Source organism: Sceloporus occidentalis, unplaced genomic scaffold, assembly GCF_023333645.1.
Source record: "Sceloporus occidentalis isolate IW3139 unplaced genomic scaffold, rSceOcc1.0.p SCAF_2, whole genome shotgun sequence".
Lineage (NCBI taxonomy): Eukaryota > Metazoa > Chordata > Lepidosauria > Squamata > Phrynosomatidae > Sceloporus > Sceloporus occidentalis.
In genome coordinates, this window is record NW_028316982.1 from 74,686,115 (window position 1) to 74,706,030 (window position 19,916).

The 19,916-nt window shown below is 38.5% G+C and overlaps 1 protein-coding gene across 4 annotated transcripts in view; it reads right to left on the reverse strand.

The window, feature by feature from the left end:
• FAM204A (family with sequence similarity 204 member A) overlaps positions 1–18,888 on the reverse strand; it is a 32,919-nt gene extending 14,031 nt beyond the window's left edge. The window contains exons 1-7 of one of the 4 annotated variants that reach the window (XR_016280062.1): positions 18,812–18,866; positions 10,813–11,075; positions 9,414–9,507; positions 7,691–7,727; positions 7,141–7,240; positions 4,353–4,442; positions 3,996–4,158 (exon numbers count right to left, since the gene is read on the reverse strand). Coding sequence is in view for 3 of the 4 variants with exons in the window: in XM_089510021.1 (XP_089366147.1) it covers positions 4,353–4,442; positions 7,141–7,240; positions 7,691–7,727; positions 9,414–9,507; positions 10,813–11,075; positions 18,812–18,860 (633 nt within the window). In the remaining variant the exon portion in view is untranslated. Of the gene's footprint in view, positions 1–3,995; positions 4,159–4,352; positions 4,443–7,140; positions 7,241–7,690; positions 7,728–9,413; positions 9,508–10,812; positions 11,076–11,997; positions 12,072–18,744; positions 18,766–18,811 lie in introns of those variants that run through there. The other 3 variants (XM_089510022.1, XM_089510023.1, XM_089510021.1) reach the window with 3 other exon arrangements.
• Positions 18,889–19,916: the final 1,028 nt, after the last annotated feature.

Here is a 19,916-nt window from a genome sequence, read left to right on the forward strand (position 1 = left end):
TATCAACTTTTCTAAGAGATATAACAGTAATCTTAAACAGGGTTGTCTGCTGGCACCTTTTTTATTTAATTTTTATATTAATGATATCGTCCAGGCCTTAAAAGGATCAAAAAATTTTCCCAGCTACTATTGAGAATGTTAAACTTTCAGTGCTGTTATATGCTGACGATATTGTTTTGATCTCGGTTACCTTAATCATTTAAAGCTAATCAAAGTTTACACTGATTAGTAATATTTATGAGCTTTCTGCAGGATGTAAAGTGTGGTATTATTTATGACCAATATAATACAGAAATTCTCTACTTCTTTTTAGCATGTCCAGAGGAATAATCCCAGAAGTAACGAATATGAACTGTAGGCAGGTAGCCTACTTTTGTTGGCAGGTAGCCTGCTTTGTTTATCTATAACCTAATAGGAGCCACATTCACAAATGCAAGATAGTCCTGAATTCCTAGTAGTTCCCTTAACCTAATACTATGCCATTCTGGACAATGTTCTGGAGTGGCTTTTGGATAAGTGCAGGAGGGTTCAGTGGAGAGAATAAGATGAGAACTGTGTGCAAACACAATTCCACATATTCATCTTAAAATTCGAGCCATTATAAACTAGCAACACATGAACTTATAATTTTTAAATCTCTATTTTCACAAAGTTTTGCTAATTAAAATTTCAGAACCAACTGAGTCCTCAGAACCAAGTATATTTTGAAAGTTGTCTCTGCATCTTAATCTTTACTAAATAATTCCCACATCTTGTAATTTATGTGAGATTTAAAAAACAAAACAAAGCAAAACCTTCACAATGCAGTGATCATCAAGCAAGAGACATAATTTCATGGCTGTGCTTGTTGTTCCATCTAGAGACATTATAGGCCCCAAAAATGAAATGAAAAGAGCTATTTCTGTTACTGCTTCAGGAAACTGGTGGAAAGTCTTACTAAAACTAGAAGAACAAACCTTTCTAAGGAACAACCAGTATGATTTTTTCCTAAGAAAACTCTTGCTTTTAGAATTCTTTGAATGTGGCAAGTCGGAAGGTAGGGACAAACTGGTATGCATTATATATCAGCATATCCAGAAACATTTGAAAGAGACATTCAACAAATTCTTCCATGACTACATTAGCCTGAGAACAGATAACAGATACACCATCAACTACATTATCTACATGACTACATTATCCTGAGAACAGAGAACACATGCACCATCAACAAATCTGACATTAATCTAAATGCTTTGCAGATGCGGCTGGAACTCCTACTGACACAAATAATTTTGTACAATATAATGCAAATTAGAGCTAGATAGCCAAAAAAAGCGTGTATTAGGTACCCCGTCGCAGTCTAGCTCCATCAGAGCTAGCCTGAAAAAACAAGGCCCTCCTTCTATCCACCATCATCCAGAGGGAGAGAAGGGCAGGAAAGCTACACGGGGCCTAACCAGAGTAAGAAGGACTCTCCCTCCAGTCCATCTGCCCTGGTCCAGGCCTCAGAGGAAGAGAAGATCTACTGGACTTGAACCCCTTCCCCATGCCATTCCTTCTCTTGTTGTGTCTTGTCTTTTTCAATTGTAAGCCTGAGGCCAGGGAAATGTCTAATTAACAATTTGTAAGCCACTCTGAGAACCTTTTGGCTATAAATGCTCTAAATGAATGAATGAATGAATGAATGAATGAATGAATGAATGAATGATTTATCCATTCCCTATCATACCAGGATAAAATGGAAATTAGTTTTACACAGTCAGGATTACAGCAGAAAGTCCAGAGAGAAGTTCACAATTGTTAGGATTCTTTCAAGTGCTAGGAAGTGAAGAATCCACATAACATTCTACATCAAAAATAGTTTCACTTATTAAATAAAGAAACAGCTCTAAAAACTCTGGGACCTGTGCCTTACAGCAAAGTCTTTATCAGCAGGTTCCAGTTACTGCTTCTTGAAAAAAGAAAATTTCACTGATCAGAAACCTATATACACCTGATTTCCAAAGAACATGCATTATCTGAATACCCATGCTGCATGGGACTCTAAAACACCAGTACCCAAAAGTGGAGCTCAAGTCATGTTTTGTATTAATTCTGTTTTTAAAAACAACAATGTGTGATAGCTTCCAGATATAAGGTAACCATTTTCATGTTTTCTAAGTTGGCATTGAACAGTACAGGTCCCTCAGTTGATGAAGGAGATGTGTTCCTGGTAATTATTTATACAAAACTGACAATTTACACATGTGAAATAAAACAACTAGATCAGATAAATGAACAAGAATATTTTGAGCCTCCTAAGGACCATTTGGAGTCTTCTTCCAAAATGCATCCAGGGGTTTTTCTTTTATTTTATTAAACTCCACATTTCATACAATTTTCATTTTGTATAAATCTATGCATTTTTAAAAACCAATTGCAGAATGGTGGTCAGGAAGACATATCTTCTGTTTTTCTCCTGTTTTTCTGTTCACACATGCTCTGCAAACAATCCCAGAGCAGCTGCTGTTTACCTTGCCTACTTCAGACAGGCCTACACAGCGAGGCTACCGTAGAATCTGTTAAGAGTGAAAACCTGCTCTTTCCCAGCTCTAGTCGTCGTTGCTGTTATTTTGCACTTTTTATTTCAAACATACTGCTACACTTTAACACTGAAAACATGTTTGTTTAGCCTCCTTCACCACCCTTTCAATGTCGAGGCTGCTTAAAAAAAGTCCAGCTAGACAGAGGACAAAGGGGAGACTGACAGAACAAAGGCTTTGTAAAAAGGAGATTCTTTGTCAGAGACTTTCTTAATGGAGGTATGCCTGCATTCAATCTTTTGCACTGCACTTAAATAAAAAGTTCTGCAGTTGCCTATATTCTTGAAGACTGGGAATTTCAGGTGTTGTGAGGACAGGGGAAGCATGCTCTTGTTTCAAATCTAAACATCAAGACAGAGATTTAGTAAGTATTGTGCTACTGGCCCTCCATCCAGCTTGGCTCTAAGAAATAGGCATTAAATGTAAGCCAGCCCATATTTCATTTTGGCTATTTTATTATTAAATATTTTATGATGCAAATATTTTACTTACATCTCATAATTAATTGGAAAGGTAGGATATAAATATTTGGTAAACAATCTTTCTTCCCATTTGGGTGCTAAACACATCTTGACCATCCAGTTTTTACCTTACTACAAATAATGTATCTTCTGTTGCTGGATTCTGCCAGCTCTCGTTCTGAGTGTCCTAATTAATATTTAAAACAAACAAACAAATCGATCTGCATTTATTTGTTCCTGTGTGTCCATACAGCTTAAGCTCATGAGCCCTTCCCCCAAGACGTTGGCCTGCTGATTCCAGGCATGGGATGCTAGCAGATGAATGCTTTCTTTAACTTGCACCATAGCAGCACTTTCCTAAAAGGCATGTTCCTAATTCATAGGGGTGAAGCAAACTGGTGGCTCAGAACTGCTCCAGTCCCGACTGGCCCCCGATTGTCCTGGGACCATAGTGAGCAGATGCGACGGTCTGGAACTGGCCACTGCCACGGCCTTAAACAGGCCGCCAGCAAGGAGTGCTTTTTCAGTGCTCTTTTCTTGGTTGGCTTCAGGCCACCTTAGGTGGCCACAAAGCAGCTTCTGGATGCTCTGGTAGCATGTGTCATCTACATGCCTTGCCCCCAAAGCGGCTGGAGACACCCTTTCCTGCCTGTCAGTTTTGGGCCATAGTTGAGCACCACAGGAACAAACCAAAGACTGCATCAGTGATCGCTCCCCCATTCTTTCTTCAGTTCAACCACAAGAAAACTGGGAAGCATCCTCTTCCTGATTGAAACTAACTATATTTTTCTTTTATGTTAGAATGAAGAATTGCAATTAGTTTAAGAACAGGAAAGAAACCAATTATTCACATGCATGCTCTCCACATGGCCTCATTTTCTTCATGGTCTAAATGATCAAGAAATAGTTGTGGTAGAAGAAAAAAATCTATTACTGTTTATTACTGTTGAAGTAACCCTGAGAAAGTTACCTTGACTGGGACTGATGAGGAGTTGTGTAGTGTTCCCATTTCCATTCAGCCATAAATATTATCCTCTTATCACAAAATTCACTATGTCCCACTGGTCATGCAAAGGTTTTTCTTTACACTAGGTTATTTCGTAGGTTCCTGTTTTCATTGTTTGTTCCCCTTCCTTTCAAATGAAGAGCATGTTTCATTTCGTGAATATGGCCATAACATTTTTTTTTAAGAAAACCCAGTCCAACCCCCAAATACTGTTGCTGAAAGAATATGCTATTTAATGGACTATTTATTTTAAACACTGTGTAACTCTGTTTATTAACCATACTACAAAATATACCAAAAAAAAAAAAAAGATCAACTTACCTCTCGAGTAGCTAATCTATCACTTAATTCCTCAGCTTGTTCAATGTCTCCTTCAGCCAAAGATCTATCTATGCTGATTTCAAGACCGGACTGGGGGCAAAGAAGGGAAGAAATAAAGATACCGGTAAATAACTGTTCCCTCAGGAATACCAAATGAACATTGTAAACCTGTTCTCAATAAAAAAATTATGATAACCAAAACAAAACTCATTTACATAGGTGTAATTTTCATGTATAACAAATCAGTTGAAGAAGTGTATTTTAAAGGACAGTATCATTAAATACTCACAAGAATGGTTGTTTGAGAACAAACTGTTGTATCAGTTCCACCTTACGTGTTGGAAAAATACTGCACTTTTAAAAAATTACATGGACTAGTTTACGCCTGTCACTACGAAATTTTATCTCAATATCTGACTTATCTATTCTATCCCTGGAGCTTCCCTGAATAAAATATGATGTGTATGTGTCAAATAATATGAAGAATGCCAATTACCACTGTGTCTTTGCAATTCTTAGATCTTATCTATATCCAAAAAGTGAATTCTGGCTTGTTGCCACTCCAGTCTTTCATTATATTACTGAATCCAAGCTTGCAAATTGTCAAGTGTACAAGAAAGAAGGCTACATTTTTAATCTTTGAAACAAGCAATAAGAAAAAGCCTTAAGAACACAGGCAAATCCTAACTTGTCTTGAGTTAACATTTACAAATGAAGGACAACTAATGAATGCAATAATAATAATGTAATAGATTTTTGCCCTGAAACTCTTGGTTTATCTTTATGGAACACTCTACTTCTAATATATCTGAAGATTAGAAAAAAAGGAAGCCGAATGTTGACTGAAAGTTGATATTGTTGTTAAGACTTTATTAGAAACATGTCATCTTCTAATTAAAAGAGAAGTTATTTACTAGATATAAACTTTTATTTCGTTCACTAGACAGTGGTTAAGATGCTGACTCTGTTGATTGCAAGACCAGCAGGTTGGCAGTTTGAGGCCTGGGTGCTGTATGATCAGGTGAGCTCCCATCAGTAGTCCCACTTTCTGCCAACCTAGTAGTTTGAAAGCATGCAAATGCAAGCAGATAACAGCTTTCTGTGCAATCATGCTGGCGACATGATCACAGACTAGTCTGTGACAAAGCTGACTCTTCGGCTTAGTAATGGAGATGAGCACTGCCCCCTACAGTCAGACACGACTTGACAACCTTGTCAACGGGGAATATCTTTACCTTTACATACAGTCAAGATTTATGTATCTTTGCATTCATTAATTTTGTTATGTACAGATAAAGAAAGATATATCACATGTTTTGCTTTTAAGACATGTTAATAAGAGGATAATATTCAAGGACTTGTGTCAAATAAGAATAGCAAATGAAAAAATGGATGGAATTCTATTACAGCTCTATGCTAGCAATTAAATAATTGCATAAACAGTTGCATTTCCTCAGAGGTTGTTTAAGTGTGGTCCTTAGAGCAGACAATTAGTTTGCAAGTACATGCACAAAGCTCCTTCTATTCTGTCTTAGTGGGTAGAGTGCTAATGGGTGAACTCAAGGCCACTGCACAATTGGTTGCACAACAAGAGATCCTGCACAACTACTGGCATATATTTATGCTATGCAAAATAAATATATAAGATCCTGATCAATGTACTAGGATCCTTACAAGTGAAGGACACTTACAAAGTTTGTAAACTTTGTGCCAAAATACTTGGTACAGAAAAAGTGAATATTTTCCTAAGACACTAAACAAAAACATAATCATGTTTATATTTTTCTTCACAACATAGCAGAGCATTCAAATTTAAGTGAAAAAATGTTTTGATTTGAAAAGTGAGAAAGTTTTTGTAAGAGAATTTGCATAATAATAATAATAATAATAATAATAATGATAAATTTTATTTATATACCGCCCTGTGGCAAACCAATCCGGGCGGTTTACAACATTAAAATAACATAGAGCATAAAAACAATATATTTCCCTCCCCCCTTAAAAAGTTATTAAATTGCATATCTAAATTATAACCACAATAACTAGTTAGAACAACAGTAAATTAAACAAAATAATACCAACCGATAAACCACTGCAACTTCAGTTCTAAAGAAAAGGGGGCTTTGGAAACATTACTGAGGAGAGGGGAGATCCTGAGATCCTGAGGCTGGGATATTTTAGTCTGGGAAGGCCTGCCTGAAGAGATCCGTCTTGTAAAACCAAAAACACTCAGACTCTGACCTGTGTCATGAGTTGTGCCTCCCAGACTCTTGGGAAGAGCCCCATAACAATGGAAGAGCAGTCTAACCTCATTCATTGGCCAGGGAAGAAGTAACTGCTGGAAGTTTGCCTCCTTCTTACATTCATTGGCCAAGGAGTGATTGCTGGAAGTTTGCTTCTTTCTTACATTCAAGAACATTTAGCTCCAAATGCTCTCTTGTCATGAGTCTGCAGAACTGAATCAAAGAACATTCTGGGCTTCAGCATCAAGCAGAAGATCAAGAGTCACAACCTTTGGCTCCTGAGAAGAACATCATAACAAAGGAGAGACCAGCATGTCTCCATCCACTGGCTAAGACAAGGTTTGCTTCTCCCTTCATTGCCAGAAAGAGGAGACAATTCCAACTGCCACTTGTTCTGTATCTGAAGAGCTATAGGACATGTACCCTGATACCATCCAGGGCTGCTGAGTTTTTACTTTATTTCATTACAACCGGGGAAAGCTGTCTGATGACTGAGGAAAGATAGGCCACAAATCTAAACATTTAATTAGACTTCATTATGTCACCTTTGGAAGGGCTTCTTTGCTTGCAAGTGGCTTAAACCTGTCATTGATTCCAAAATACTGAGTAAGCTCCTTCAACTGGTTTTCCTTTATGGGTTGCTGACTTTAAAAAGAAAGAAAGGAAGAACAAAAAGACAAAATAAGAAATTTCATGAGATTCTTATTTTATGTGAAAAAACCTCCTACAAACTACTTTAATACATATGAACATATTCACACAATTAATATCTTTAAATCTAAAAAAACCTTTTACTATATCCTAGTTTCTTCTCTATGGAAACAGATACCTGACATTTTATTTATATTTCTACCTTTGCTATATAAAGTCATGAATTCAAAAATCTCTGTCTTGATTAGTGTTAAAAATAAATATATTCCAATTATTTCACAATTCCATTTATTATGTAATTATGGATTTTTATTCGATAAAAATTTCTGATGCACAAATACACATTTTTCTATTACCAGGCTACAACAAGAATTGCACAGAAGAACTGAAAAGGCAGAATATTTTAAAATCTATTTTAAATCATTATGGCAAATTTTCAAATACCTTTCAGTTATTTCTTGACTGCTTTCTTTCAATTTAGCTGAAAAGAAAAGAAAAGCACTTAATATTGATTAGAAATTATTACACAAATCAGTATGAGTGACTGAGAGTTCGATCTAGTCTAGCAATGAGTATCCAGCATGGACAGGTCTTCATAAGAGAACATCATTTTGTCCGCTTCGGTAGCAGTGAACATGTTTGAGTACTCGCTGACCACAAGGTAGATTTACAGGGAATGAAAAGCTTATGCACGCTTCCGATAGCCTTATAACAACTTGGTTCAGTGAGCAAACTGTATGTCTTTGCTGTAGAGGTAAGGGTGGGAAACGTGCATTTATTTTGTCTGATGGCAGGAATAAGGAATCTGTGGCCAATCCAGATGTTGCTGGATTGCAACGTCCATCATTCTCTACCACTCACTGTGTGGGGTAGGACTGGTGGGAGCTGCAGTCCAACAACATTAGAGGATGACATATTTTCCACTCCTGCACTATGTGGGATGCATCTGTCCACTGCTGTACCTTTTGTTGGGCAGGATGGAGATCTTATTAGTCTAGGCATATCTTATATTGCTATTTCAAACACACTTACCTAAACTCACTAGACACAACAGAACCCACTTCTCGGTAAACATGCAGAGGCTTCTAATAGAATTCACTTAATATTTATTGTACACAACCTTTAAACCAGATCAAATTATTTGTAACAAAAGCATGCTCAACATACAGTGGTCCCAATTTAAAAATATTATCACTTAGGGGCAAAAGCGATACATGGATTACCTATGCATCTCTGAATGGAAAATCAGCACTGATCACTGTCAGAATATCATTCAACATGCAAAGCAATCTCAAATCTACTACATCAGAAGTCTTCTATAAGTAATATCAAAAAGGGATATTTGATATATGTATACCAGTTTCTCCAAAAAGAATGCTTATGGTAGAGGCAAGGATGCTTAACATCACTTCTGGCACAAGAGAGCTAAATCATGTAAGAATCTACAATAATCTAAATGTTAGTTCAAATGCTCTGAAAACTCATTAATTATTTAAATTTTGAATTGCATTACAATCAAAATACACAGGAGAATCTCCAAGATTCAATTAGTCATGTAGTAGACCAAAACTTAAAATTAAATCCCAGTTCAGTCACTGACACTGAGAGTTTGTGGGCAAGTCACTATCTCTCACTTCAGTTTTCTAATAAAACTAGAATGACCTGTGTAATACGGTCAGGGAAAAAATAAATGACAAACACTGTAAAGCGTATGCAATGTTGAAGGCACTATATAAATGGACCAAGATTCAAAGAGCTATTTCAGGCATGCCCAAAGGCCTCTTGACTTTTTCTTTGAAGCATGGTCCCTCCTGCCTTATTAAGAAGGGATTTTACAATTCCTCCCAACTTCAATAAATGATTTGCCATGTGGCACAGGGGCTGCTGTTCTAGAAACATGTCCAAACAAACCCCTTTGGGTACCTGGAACTAGCTGTGCAGTTCTTTGCATCCTGACCATAGTAAATAATTGTATCTATTTTTATACCTTTGGATCATAACCAAACCACTGAAATCCTGAACTTCAATAAACCACAAAATGTCTGTGTCACTGCCGCCACCAAACCCTCAAATTAAACCATTTTGGAACATGATTATACACATTGTTTTCAACCGACTATTTACTAACAGCATTTCCCAGCACTTGTATTAATTGAAAACAGAACACCTTTTCTGGAACGCTTTCTCTTTTGTCCCTTGTCTCTCTGATTTTTTACTTGGATTTTAATTTCAAAGTTTTTCTTTTGCAGGCTCTGAAATTTCTGTTAAAAGAGAAAAATGAGAACTGAGAGGAGTAGGCATTTTTCTTTTTTTTATCACAGGAAATATTCAGCATCTACTATACAAAGCATTCCTATGATATTAAAGCTGCATTTATAAATTGAAAATTGCAAGGATTAGAAACATATCCCCAAACTCTGCAGACTCGCCAATATAGTGTGCAGAATGAACACTGACCTCCCTGTTAAATGGAGCTTGTCCATGAATGAAAAATAGATGTGCATATATGAAACGTGCACAATGTTCAAAACACAGCAGTGAATATTGGAGCCTATATATAAATACCAACTCTTAGTGTGCACCTCAGCCCCCACACTTGCATGGGGCTTCTAGATTTCATTCATAAGATTTGTAGTCATCTCTTCTGTGGTACATGTTTGTTTCATGAACTATTATCCAAAAATTACATTCAGACATCAATTCCAAACTTCTATATAGAGGCTAAGATCCAAAGAGTGCCTTTAGCATGCTGAAATGTTTTGACAATCCAGTGGGATTGTTTTACATTTTTTCTTTTGTTTTATTTTAGAAGCAAAACATCTAGCCAGCCTTTATCACGAAGTACTTTTCAAATTCTGCTTACTGTCCACTCCTATTCATTTCTACTCACAACAAGTTCCTATAGTGCCCTATGAGGCTGACTCTAAAATAACTGAGTATAGGATTGCAGCATCATAATTATTTGCTATGTGGCATAAGGGACAGCTGTTTATGAAATATAAACCCAAACCCATGCAGACATTTACTACTAGCATTGTTTTCTGAAGCAAGACACAATAAACATTTTCAGGAAATGTAGTAAGAACACCAATGTATTAGCAGGTTATAATTCTGTGGCATTTACTACAGACGTGGCAAAAGAAAAAGGCTGCTGAATTTTAGATCTGTTGAAAAGATCCATAGCGCTATCAAATTCCAGCTGTTTATCCAATCAAGCTCTCCTGTTCTCTTTCTCTACATGGAGACTCAAGATGTGAAACAAAACGTTGATAAAATGGGTTACTACTTATAATAAGCCATAGAAAGAAATTTAGCACAGCTCTTTCACAGCAGTCTGTTAAATGTTAGAGCAAAACCAAACTAGACAAACCAAGAAGTTTATTTTCCATAGCTGCATACATAACTTAAAATGACAGAGGACTTCAATTCAAATTAATTGCACCTGTGTCAACTTGCTTTTCCTGCAAGTAATACTGGCCTCAATTGTTTTTAAGAAGTATTGCCTGCCTATAGAACAGGCTACACAACACCACCTTTGTCATGTACAGGATGGCAATCAAACCTACATTCCACATATCTAAAGAAACTCCAGAAGGACATGCTTGAGATTCCTGTACTTCATCTGCCACTGTTGCAGAAGCAGATTTGTTTTCTGTGACATCTTCAGGTTTCTCAGACTCAAGTTTCTCAATCTGACAGCATTTGAAATCCTTTTGTTCCCTTTCCTTCTTTAAGATAGGCCCAGGACCATCCAATGTTTGCTCTTCATCAGAACTTGTGTCAACATCACTTTCATTCAGACCAGGAGGTAATAAACCACTCCACATCTCTAGGTATAAAAAAAGATAAAATATTTATATCATTATGCACAAATTTATATCAAAATAATTAAGTGTCTAATTTAGAACATCATCGCCATTTGTAAAAACAGGGTAAGAACTTCTCATGCTTTATCAATGTCAAAGTCAATTGAGATTTACTAAGATCCTAGGGAATTGGGTGTGAAAACAAATCCTTTGGACATAAAAAGACAATTAGAAAAATACAATATTGCAAAATAATCATTTTTCTGAGGTTTTAAGTGGCTTATGCAAGCTTATTAGAATTAATGTCCAACATCATAACATTATCAAATGGGCAGTTTACACAACTAAATGGAACAATGATAATAGTTCAAGTATACATATTTTCTGGCAGCATCACTGCATTGTGTTAGGAAAAGCAGTGGCCATGTGCCAGTTATAAAGGACACAACAAGACTCCCTCCTCCAATAACTCAGAAATTATAATGATCTGAATTTAAAAATGTAATTTTCTGAATAGTTCTTAAATTCCCTACATGTAGTTCAACTCTTCTTGTGCTCTTTAAAACTCTTTCCTCTATGCAGATGCAGGAATAATAATAATATTAGTGTTAAAAATGTATTACTATTTAGATTACTTTTTTCTATTAGTAAACATTCAAAGTGGCTGCATAAAATAAAGAGAATACCATTTTAAAAAGAAAGAAGATAAAATGGCAAAACAAAAATGAAACAAAACAAATAGCACAAGAGAAATCCCTTAAAAGTAGCTGCCTAAATCCATGTTGCAGTGATGCTGTAGCACCAGCAGGGTAGAACCTTCTTCTCCAGCCTTCTACCTTTGGGATTGGTAGCTGCTAAAAAAACTAGCTCTGGCCAGTTTCCCAGCCCTCCAGAGCAGGGCCTTGCAAGACTAGGGCAACCGCAGTGAGAAAGGGAATACTGTACCTGTCTTCCACTTTCACTGGATGCTCTTTTGCCATCAACTGAGGTTCAGTGCTTGCTCCTTCCCAGAACAATTCCTAAAGGAAGCATATAATTAAACATTACAAACTTACACAAATCTTAATAGCTGCTTAAAAGTATATAAAGAAGGACTAAAGTGTTGTGATGGCTTGAGCATTGGACTAGGTCACTGGGACACCAGGGTTCGATTCCCCACTTGGCCATGAAACCCATTGGGTGACCTTGGGCAAGTCACACTCTCTACCTCTGAGGATGGCTATGGCAACTCACCTGTGAAGAAACCTGCCAAGAAAACCCCAGGGTATGTTTGACTTAGGGTCTCCATAAGAAACAACTTGAATGCACACAGCAGCAGCAGCGAATAAAGAGGAGTTCAGCAGGGCCAGTACTCCAAAATTTTAGCTCCACCAATGAAAAGGCCCTGTCTCCTATATAACCCCTCTGATCTCACTGGTTAATGGGTCAGAGGGCCTTTGAAAATGGATTTTAGAAGTTAGGGAAGGTTGAATGTCCATCATTAGTTAGTCATACATCACAAATTAATGGACTGTTGTTGTTGTATGCCTCCAAGTCACTGCAGAGTTTTCTTAGCAAGATTTGTTCGGAGGAGGTTTTGCCATTGCTTGCCCTGACGCTGGAAACATGTGACTTGCCCAAGGTCACCCGGTGAGTTTCATGGCCGAACTGGGAATCAAATGCTGATCTCCAGAGTCATAGTCCACACTCAAACCACTACACCATGCTGGCTCAGAGAAAATCATGCAGATTTTAAAAACAAATAGCTCCTTTGATCTGGCTAGCTATAAATGTACATGATGCACGAGATATATTTCTGATTACAAAGAAAAAAATGACACTAAACTATGTAAGGACATCAGAACATCTACAGGATGATATTGTGCTATGCTATCCAGTATCCAAATTCAGATACTGATCTGAATTTGAAAAAATAAGAGCTGTTAAGAAAGATGGGTCCCTGTTCAAGTATCTTTACAGCAATAAACTTATCTCACAAGGTTAGAATCTTACACTTTAGAATGAGAGTATCTATAAAGCCAACTTCTCCCATATGACCTGAGGCCTTTTCATGTCTTGACACTTACAGTAGTAGTTATTATTGTTGCTGTGCGCCTTCAAATAATTTCTGACCTATTAAGGCAAGCCTATTATGGGGTTTTCGTGGCCAGGTTTGTTCAGAGGAGGTTTGCAATTGCCTTCCCATGAGGCTGAGGGCATGTCTTAAAAACATTTTTATTCTTTCTGGCTTTTTAGTGATTTTTAATTTGGGATGGCAGGTTTTAACTCTGCTCTTCTTGTTTTTGATGTTGTTTTGATGTTGTTACTGTTTTTGTAGTATTTATTTTTCTGTACATCCTTTGAGAGCTAAAAAGCTGTATAGAGGTTTTTTAAAAAAAATAAAAAAAAAATATCTGGAGATGAGTGAAACTGGGAAAGGGAGTTTCCCCAAAAGCCATCCATGACATTAAAACCAGCAAAGCAAGTATAGCCATATGCGGTTCAAGAAACCTGAACTCTAGTGAGATAGTGTAAAGGCCTCCTATTGCCAATAAATCCATTTCAAGTGGCATTATCCAGCAGCTACAGCAGCACTGGTAGCAGTTAAGTCTTCATTGTGGCTTTTAGCATCTTCCTTCTTTTTGTCCCAAGATCCTCAACCTTTGACTCGGCAGAAAAGGGTTGGTTGCAGGAGTGTTTCCCCCTTGGCATCAGATGGAGATTCCAAATAATACAAAGGCATTAAACTGGGCAATTTTCAAGCATGGAATCGTTTTCATTTCAGCTACATACTAAGGTTACATTTTTATTTTCAGTAATATGCAGATGACCAGTGTTTCTCCTTCATCTGTACTACTTTCCCAGCAGTCCCCCTGTGAAGATTTTGTTCCTAGTCCTACATTCTGGCCTGCCAGTCTCCTCCTTTGGTGTCACACAATTCCTGTTAATATGTGCAAAGTATTGGACTATATGCCAGTGTTTCTGTTCTCTTTGGTTCTTCATACTTCCCATGGCCTCTCAATATTCCCCACCTTAAGGTGATTCTGCCCCACCCCAAAGTGATTGTTGAGAAGTAATTTTAGCAGCATGATTTCTTAGTCTCTTACTTCTGTACAGATTGTTTTTCTTTGTTTTTGTGTTTTATTTTGCTTTTTATAAAAACTAAATACAATGAAACAAACTCTAGCTGAATAGCTAATAGCTAATCATAGCTGGCTAGTGGTAGAGGAACACATTTTGCACACATTGTTAGACGTACTGTTAAAAATGCCTCAAATGCCAGTAATTTTCAACAAAATTTTGTGTAGGGCTTTCTCAATTGTTATTCAGCTTCTAAAGCTGGATGTAGTTACTTAAAGGCAAGTTGCTGTGAAATCACTCACTTCTAGAGAAAAAGGTTATGGTCTGGTTGTTAGTCAGTTTCTTACTGTGCCAGGAATGCACTGCAGTGCCAAAAACATACTGAAATCAAACATATATTGCTATCCTTTCTCCATTTATTGCCGTCTCCCTGCAAATTGTATCTGTCTGGGGCTCAGTACACTCCAGCTGGATCTGTTCAGAATTTGCTGTTCTTTAAAAATTTCAACAAAAATTATTCCTGCTATGGTTTAAAAGCTAGACCTTGGTGTCATTACTTATGACCCATTCTCAATTAGTAATATGTAAAACATGAAAACTGCCTTTGACCAAATTTGAGTTCTTCTGTCCATTACTTTTTGGTTTTGATATACATACATATACAGTGTACTCTCCCTGTCAGCAGGATTCTGATCAGCAAATTTGATAGCCTGAAGATCACCACGGCCCATATTATTGAATGGCAGTGATGTGTACATGTACATGCTGAAGTGTGCATGTTGTTCATATTGCAACCACTGCATAATATGGAGGTGTGATCATCCACACTTTTTTTAGCATCCATTGGGGCCCTGGAACCAAACCGTCACCAATAGAGACCCCACTGTAAAATGTTTATTTCTGCCTTACACTTAGAGAAGCTCTTGACCAGGTTATTTTATTGGAAATCCAGAAAACATTCCGCCCCTGCAAATATTTTCCATAGAAAACAACAGGCTGCTAAAACTACAAAGGATCACAGAAAATGAGGAAATCACATTTGTATTGTTATTTTGATGTTGCTGTTATACATGGTGCAAAGGACAACCAATACGGATGCTGCAGTGTAAGCATAACTATGCGTATTCACAAAGGAATAAAACAGATTTTAATCTCTTTCCCGTTTCATATCTCAACATGCTGGAGTAACACTGACATGACAGAATAAATCTTTATAGTAAAATCCAAATCCATTATACTCATGCCCATGTGAGTGGGGGGCATATTATCAGAAAGTGGATAGGGCAGGCATATAGAGCCCTACACCTACTTTCATGTCAGGTAACCACCTTTAACATTAACATTAGTACAGTACAAGATTGCTTTCCCATCATCAGCATTACAATACCAGCACCCACAAGCCTTCAGTTGGAAAAAGGTATAACAGGATGATAAATAGTGCAAGTATCATCTCCATTCCTTTTAGTCTTCAGCTTGGACCATATCTTTTTCTTCATCTTGTTGTCTGCCTTCAAGTCATTTCCAACTTAGAGCAGTTTTTTCTGTCTTTCTCCTAAGCAAGATTTGTTCAAAGGGGGTTGAATTCCTCTGGGGCTAAGATAGTGTAATTGCCCAAGGTAACCCAGTGGGTGTCCATGGCCAAGAGAGGGTTTGAACCTTGGTCTCTCAGAATTCTAGTCCAGTAATGAAACCACTAGAACATGGTAGCCCCTAGACCACTTTCTACCTTACTGAAAAAAGCCTTGTAATATCACTGGAACATAAGTCGTCCTAAATTTACAGTCAGCCCTTCTTATCCACGGATTTCTTATACATGGATTCAAACATCCACAGTTTGGAAATGTTCAAAAAAGTATAAATTTCAAATATCAAACCTTGATTTTCCATTTTTTTTATAAGGGACACCATTTTGCTCTGTCATTATATTTAATGGGACTTGAGCATACACAGATTTTGTTATACACGGGGGGATCTTGGAACCAAACCCCAGTGTATAACAAGGGTCCACTGTAATATGACTTGCTCTAAGGGAAGTAAAGTGGGCCCTGGGTATCTGTTGGGGATTAGTTCCAGGTCCCCCCATGGATACCAGAACCAGTGGATGCTCAAGTCCCATTAAATATTATACCATAGTAAAATGGTGTCCCTTATATAAAACAGCAAAATCAAGGTTTGTTCTTTGGAATGTATACTTTTTTAATGTTTTCAAGCCATAGATGGTGCTAACATTTCTGCACCTGAGGCCATCTGCTGCCTTATAAGTTTACTCCTTACACATATTACATGTTTATGGATGGCCATCCTACAAATCTGTCAAACATGGACTTCACATTCATACACAAGAACACCACTCAATTACTCCATTTGTTTAGAAGTACCCCTTTGTTGTTGTTAACTTCCTTTGCATTAGTCTCTACCAATCCTGTTGATGGGAGACATCTCCAAGAATCCCTGCTCTCCACTGCTCTTCTCAGCTCCTGTAAACTCATACTTGTGATCTCTTTAATAGAGTCCATCCATCTAGCATGTGGCCTTCCTCTCTACTTCCCTCCACCTTTCCTAGCATTATTGTTTTTGCCAATGAGTCATGATATGTCCAAAGTATGCCAAGCCTAAGTTTTGTCATCTTGTCTTCTAGGGAGATTTCTGGCTTGATCTGCTCTAGGACCCATTGGTTTGTCTTCTGCATAATTATAGGACTCTAATACCACTTTAAATGCCATAATTCCATCCTATGAAAGGAGTTTCATGCACTAATGCTGTAGGTTAGGGAGTACAATTATAAGTACACAAGAAGGATTCCATGGGATTGGAACTATATCTTCTGAGATGTCAATTCATACAGTTAATTCCTCTGAACCAATCTGCAGTGTTACAAAACTCTTGGGATTTCACAGTCTCCCACCTTCAGAAAAATTACAGTTGCTTGGAACTTAAAGCAAAAATCCCAGCTAGACAACATCTCTGTGAAACACAGGCCTTCCCAGGAAATGACATGACATGCTGAGGATTCCCCACCCCCCCCCCTCATATTTTGAAATAGCTTTCCTTTGATGGATAGCCACCAGCTTGCAAAAACACCAATTGAAAACAAGGTGAATTGGGGTGTGTGGAAGAATAGGAAGAAAAACTGAAGCTTTACTGGGTGGCAGTTTCTCAGCAACAATACATGATTCAGGGTACAACCCTATGCCCTCCTAAATAGTAAAAAGTATAGCAAATTCAACTAGTTTTGATTCATTAAACGTCATGGGATTTATTTACAGGTAAAGAGCCAAAGAGCACTCGATTATGACACTGGGGATGCATCTGCACCACTAGAAATAATGCAGTTTTGCACCACTCTAACTGCTACGGCTTCCTGTGATTTGTAGTTTTGTGTGGCACGAGCACTCTGGCTGAGAAGGCTACAGACCCTGTTGTTGTTGTGTGCCTTCAAGTTGTTTCTGTCTTATGGTGACCCTAAGGTTTGGCCACTTTCTTCATTCTCATCCTCTGAGTCTGAGAGAACGTGACTTGCCCAAGATCACCTTAGGGTTTACATTGCCAAGCCGGGACTCGAACTCTGGTCTTGAGTCTTAGTCTGCATCCACATGGCAGAAATAATCCAGTATTACACCACTTTAACTGGTATGGCTCATTGCTATGGGATTCTGGGGGTTTGTAGTTTGTTAGTGCCTCACAAAACTACATGCAGAATCCCGTTACACAGAGCCAGAGTAGTTAAAGTGGTGTCAAAATGGGTGATTTGTGGCGTGTGGATGCAGCCATAGCTCAACGCTATGCTGGCTCTACAGACCTGGTAAAACTACCACAATCCCACAGGATGGAGGTACAGCTCTTAACGGTGGTGTCAAAACCACATTATTTCTACTGTGCAGACACAGCCTGGGTTCAAATCCCTGCTCAACCGCAGAAACCCATTGGTTGACCTTGGGCACGTCACACTCTCTCAGCCTCAGAGAATAAAGTTGCTGAACTGCCTGTGATCAAATAATAATAATAATAATAATAACAATAACAATAATAGAAACAATAAATTGCTAAACCGCCTGTGAACAAATCTGGCCCACAAAACCCCATGACAGGTTCGCCTTAGGGTAGCCCTAAACCAGAAATGACTTAAAGGCAGAACAACCACCAAAACACACTGCAGAAATAACCCAGTCTGAGACCGCTTTAACTGCCCTGGCTCAATGCTGCTAAGGAATCCTGGGAAACTGTAGTTTTTATGAGGCATTTGGCCTTCTTCTCTGTCAGAGAGAGCTCTGGTGCCACAACAAACTACAATTCCCAGGATTCCCTAGCACTGAGCCAGGGCAGTTAAAGCGGTCTCAAACTGGATTATTCCTGCAGTGTGTTGGTCACACCACACTCTTATAGCGCTGCTGTTCCACTTTAACTCCTCTGCTGCATTCTGGGATTTGTAGTTTAAAGAGGGGGCACTTAGGATCCTCAGCCAGAGAGCTCTTAGGCCTCACTGAACTACAAACCCCAGAATGCAACAGGAGGCAGCGAGCAGATGAACAGGGATAATAGCGCTATAACAATGCAGTGTGGCGTCAGGTGAAGCCATGAACCTGCCTCCGAGGGCAGCCTTCTTCAGAATATCCGCCCAAACCCAGAGCCTACCTCCCTGGGAGAACGCAAAGGCCCCCGCCGCCCTCCTCAGCCCTTTCCCCGCGTCCGCCTCACTCACCCTCCAAGGATTGTTTACCTCGCCGCCATTTTGTGGCTTCTCCCACCATCGCCGCTAGCTCCGCCCCTCAGCCAATCAACGGCGGCGATTGGCCGCTAGCTCCGCCCCCTCAACCAATCGACGGCGGCGGTTCGCCTCGAGCCCCGGCGGTCTCCATGGCAACCGGCTCAGGTTTCTTTTCGTCTCTAGAGCTACAGTCCTTTTGACCTCGCGCCAAGACGTGCGGTTCCCTTTCGACGGCTTGGAATAAGCAGGCCTGGAAACACTGAAAGAGGGATATGGCTTTGCCAGCCAAGGGTGCATCCACACTGCAGAAATGATCCAGTTTGACACCACTTTAAGTGCCCTGGTTCAAAGCAATGGAATTATAGGATTTGTGCACAAGAAAGTAAATAGCATTCTATCTTCCATCAAGGCTGTATCTACACTACAGAATTGATCCAGTTTGACACCACTTTAACTGCCATGGCCCAATGTTATGGGCTTCTGGGATTTGTAATTTTGTGAGACATTCATCCTTCTCTGTCGGAGAGCTCTGGCGCCACAGCAAACTACAGATCCCAGGATTCCACAGGATGGAGCCATGACAGTTAAAGCGGTGTCGAACTGCATTAATTCTGCAGTGTGGCAGCAGCCTTATATGTTCTCTTTTTTATTTTTAAATTTAATATTTATTAGGTTTCATACAAAATTAAAATAAACAAACAACACATAGACAAACAACAAAGTACATTGTGATACATTACAATTAACCATAAACCTGGCTTCTCAATATCAAAGCCTTGAAATGTATTTGTTCACACTGTTGACTTTTGATTATGCATTTACGATTATCCTTTTAGTATGTGTTTTTCCTATATTCTTTTCTATATCTGTGTATATACACATCCTCATACCTACGATGGGTATTATAGTCCAAAAACAAGAAACTCCTACAAGCTCCGGGAAGAAGCACATAAGACAACGGCTACTTTTCAGAAGCAGCATTTCAGCTATGGAAAGCCTTCTTCAGAGGCTTATCTGGCATCTACGTTGTATCTTTGGAGCACCGGGCAAAAGACCTTTTCATTTCTCAAGCCTTTTAATCTTCAATGTATTTCTGATA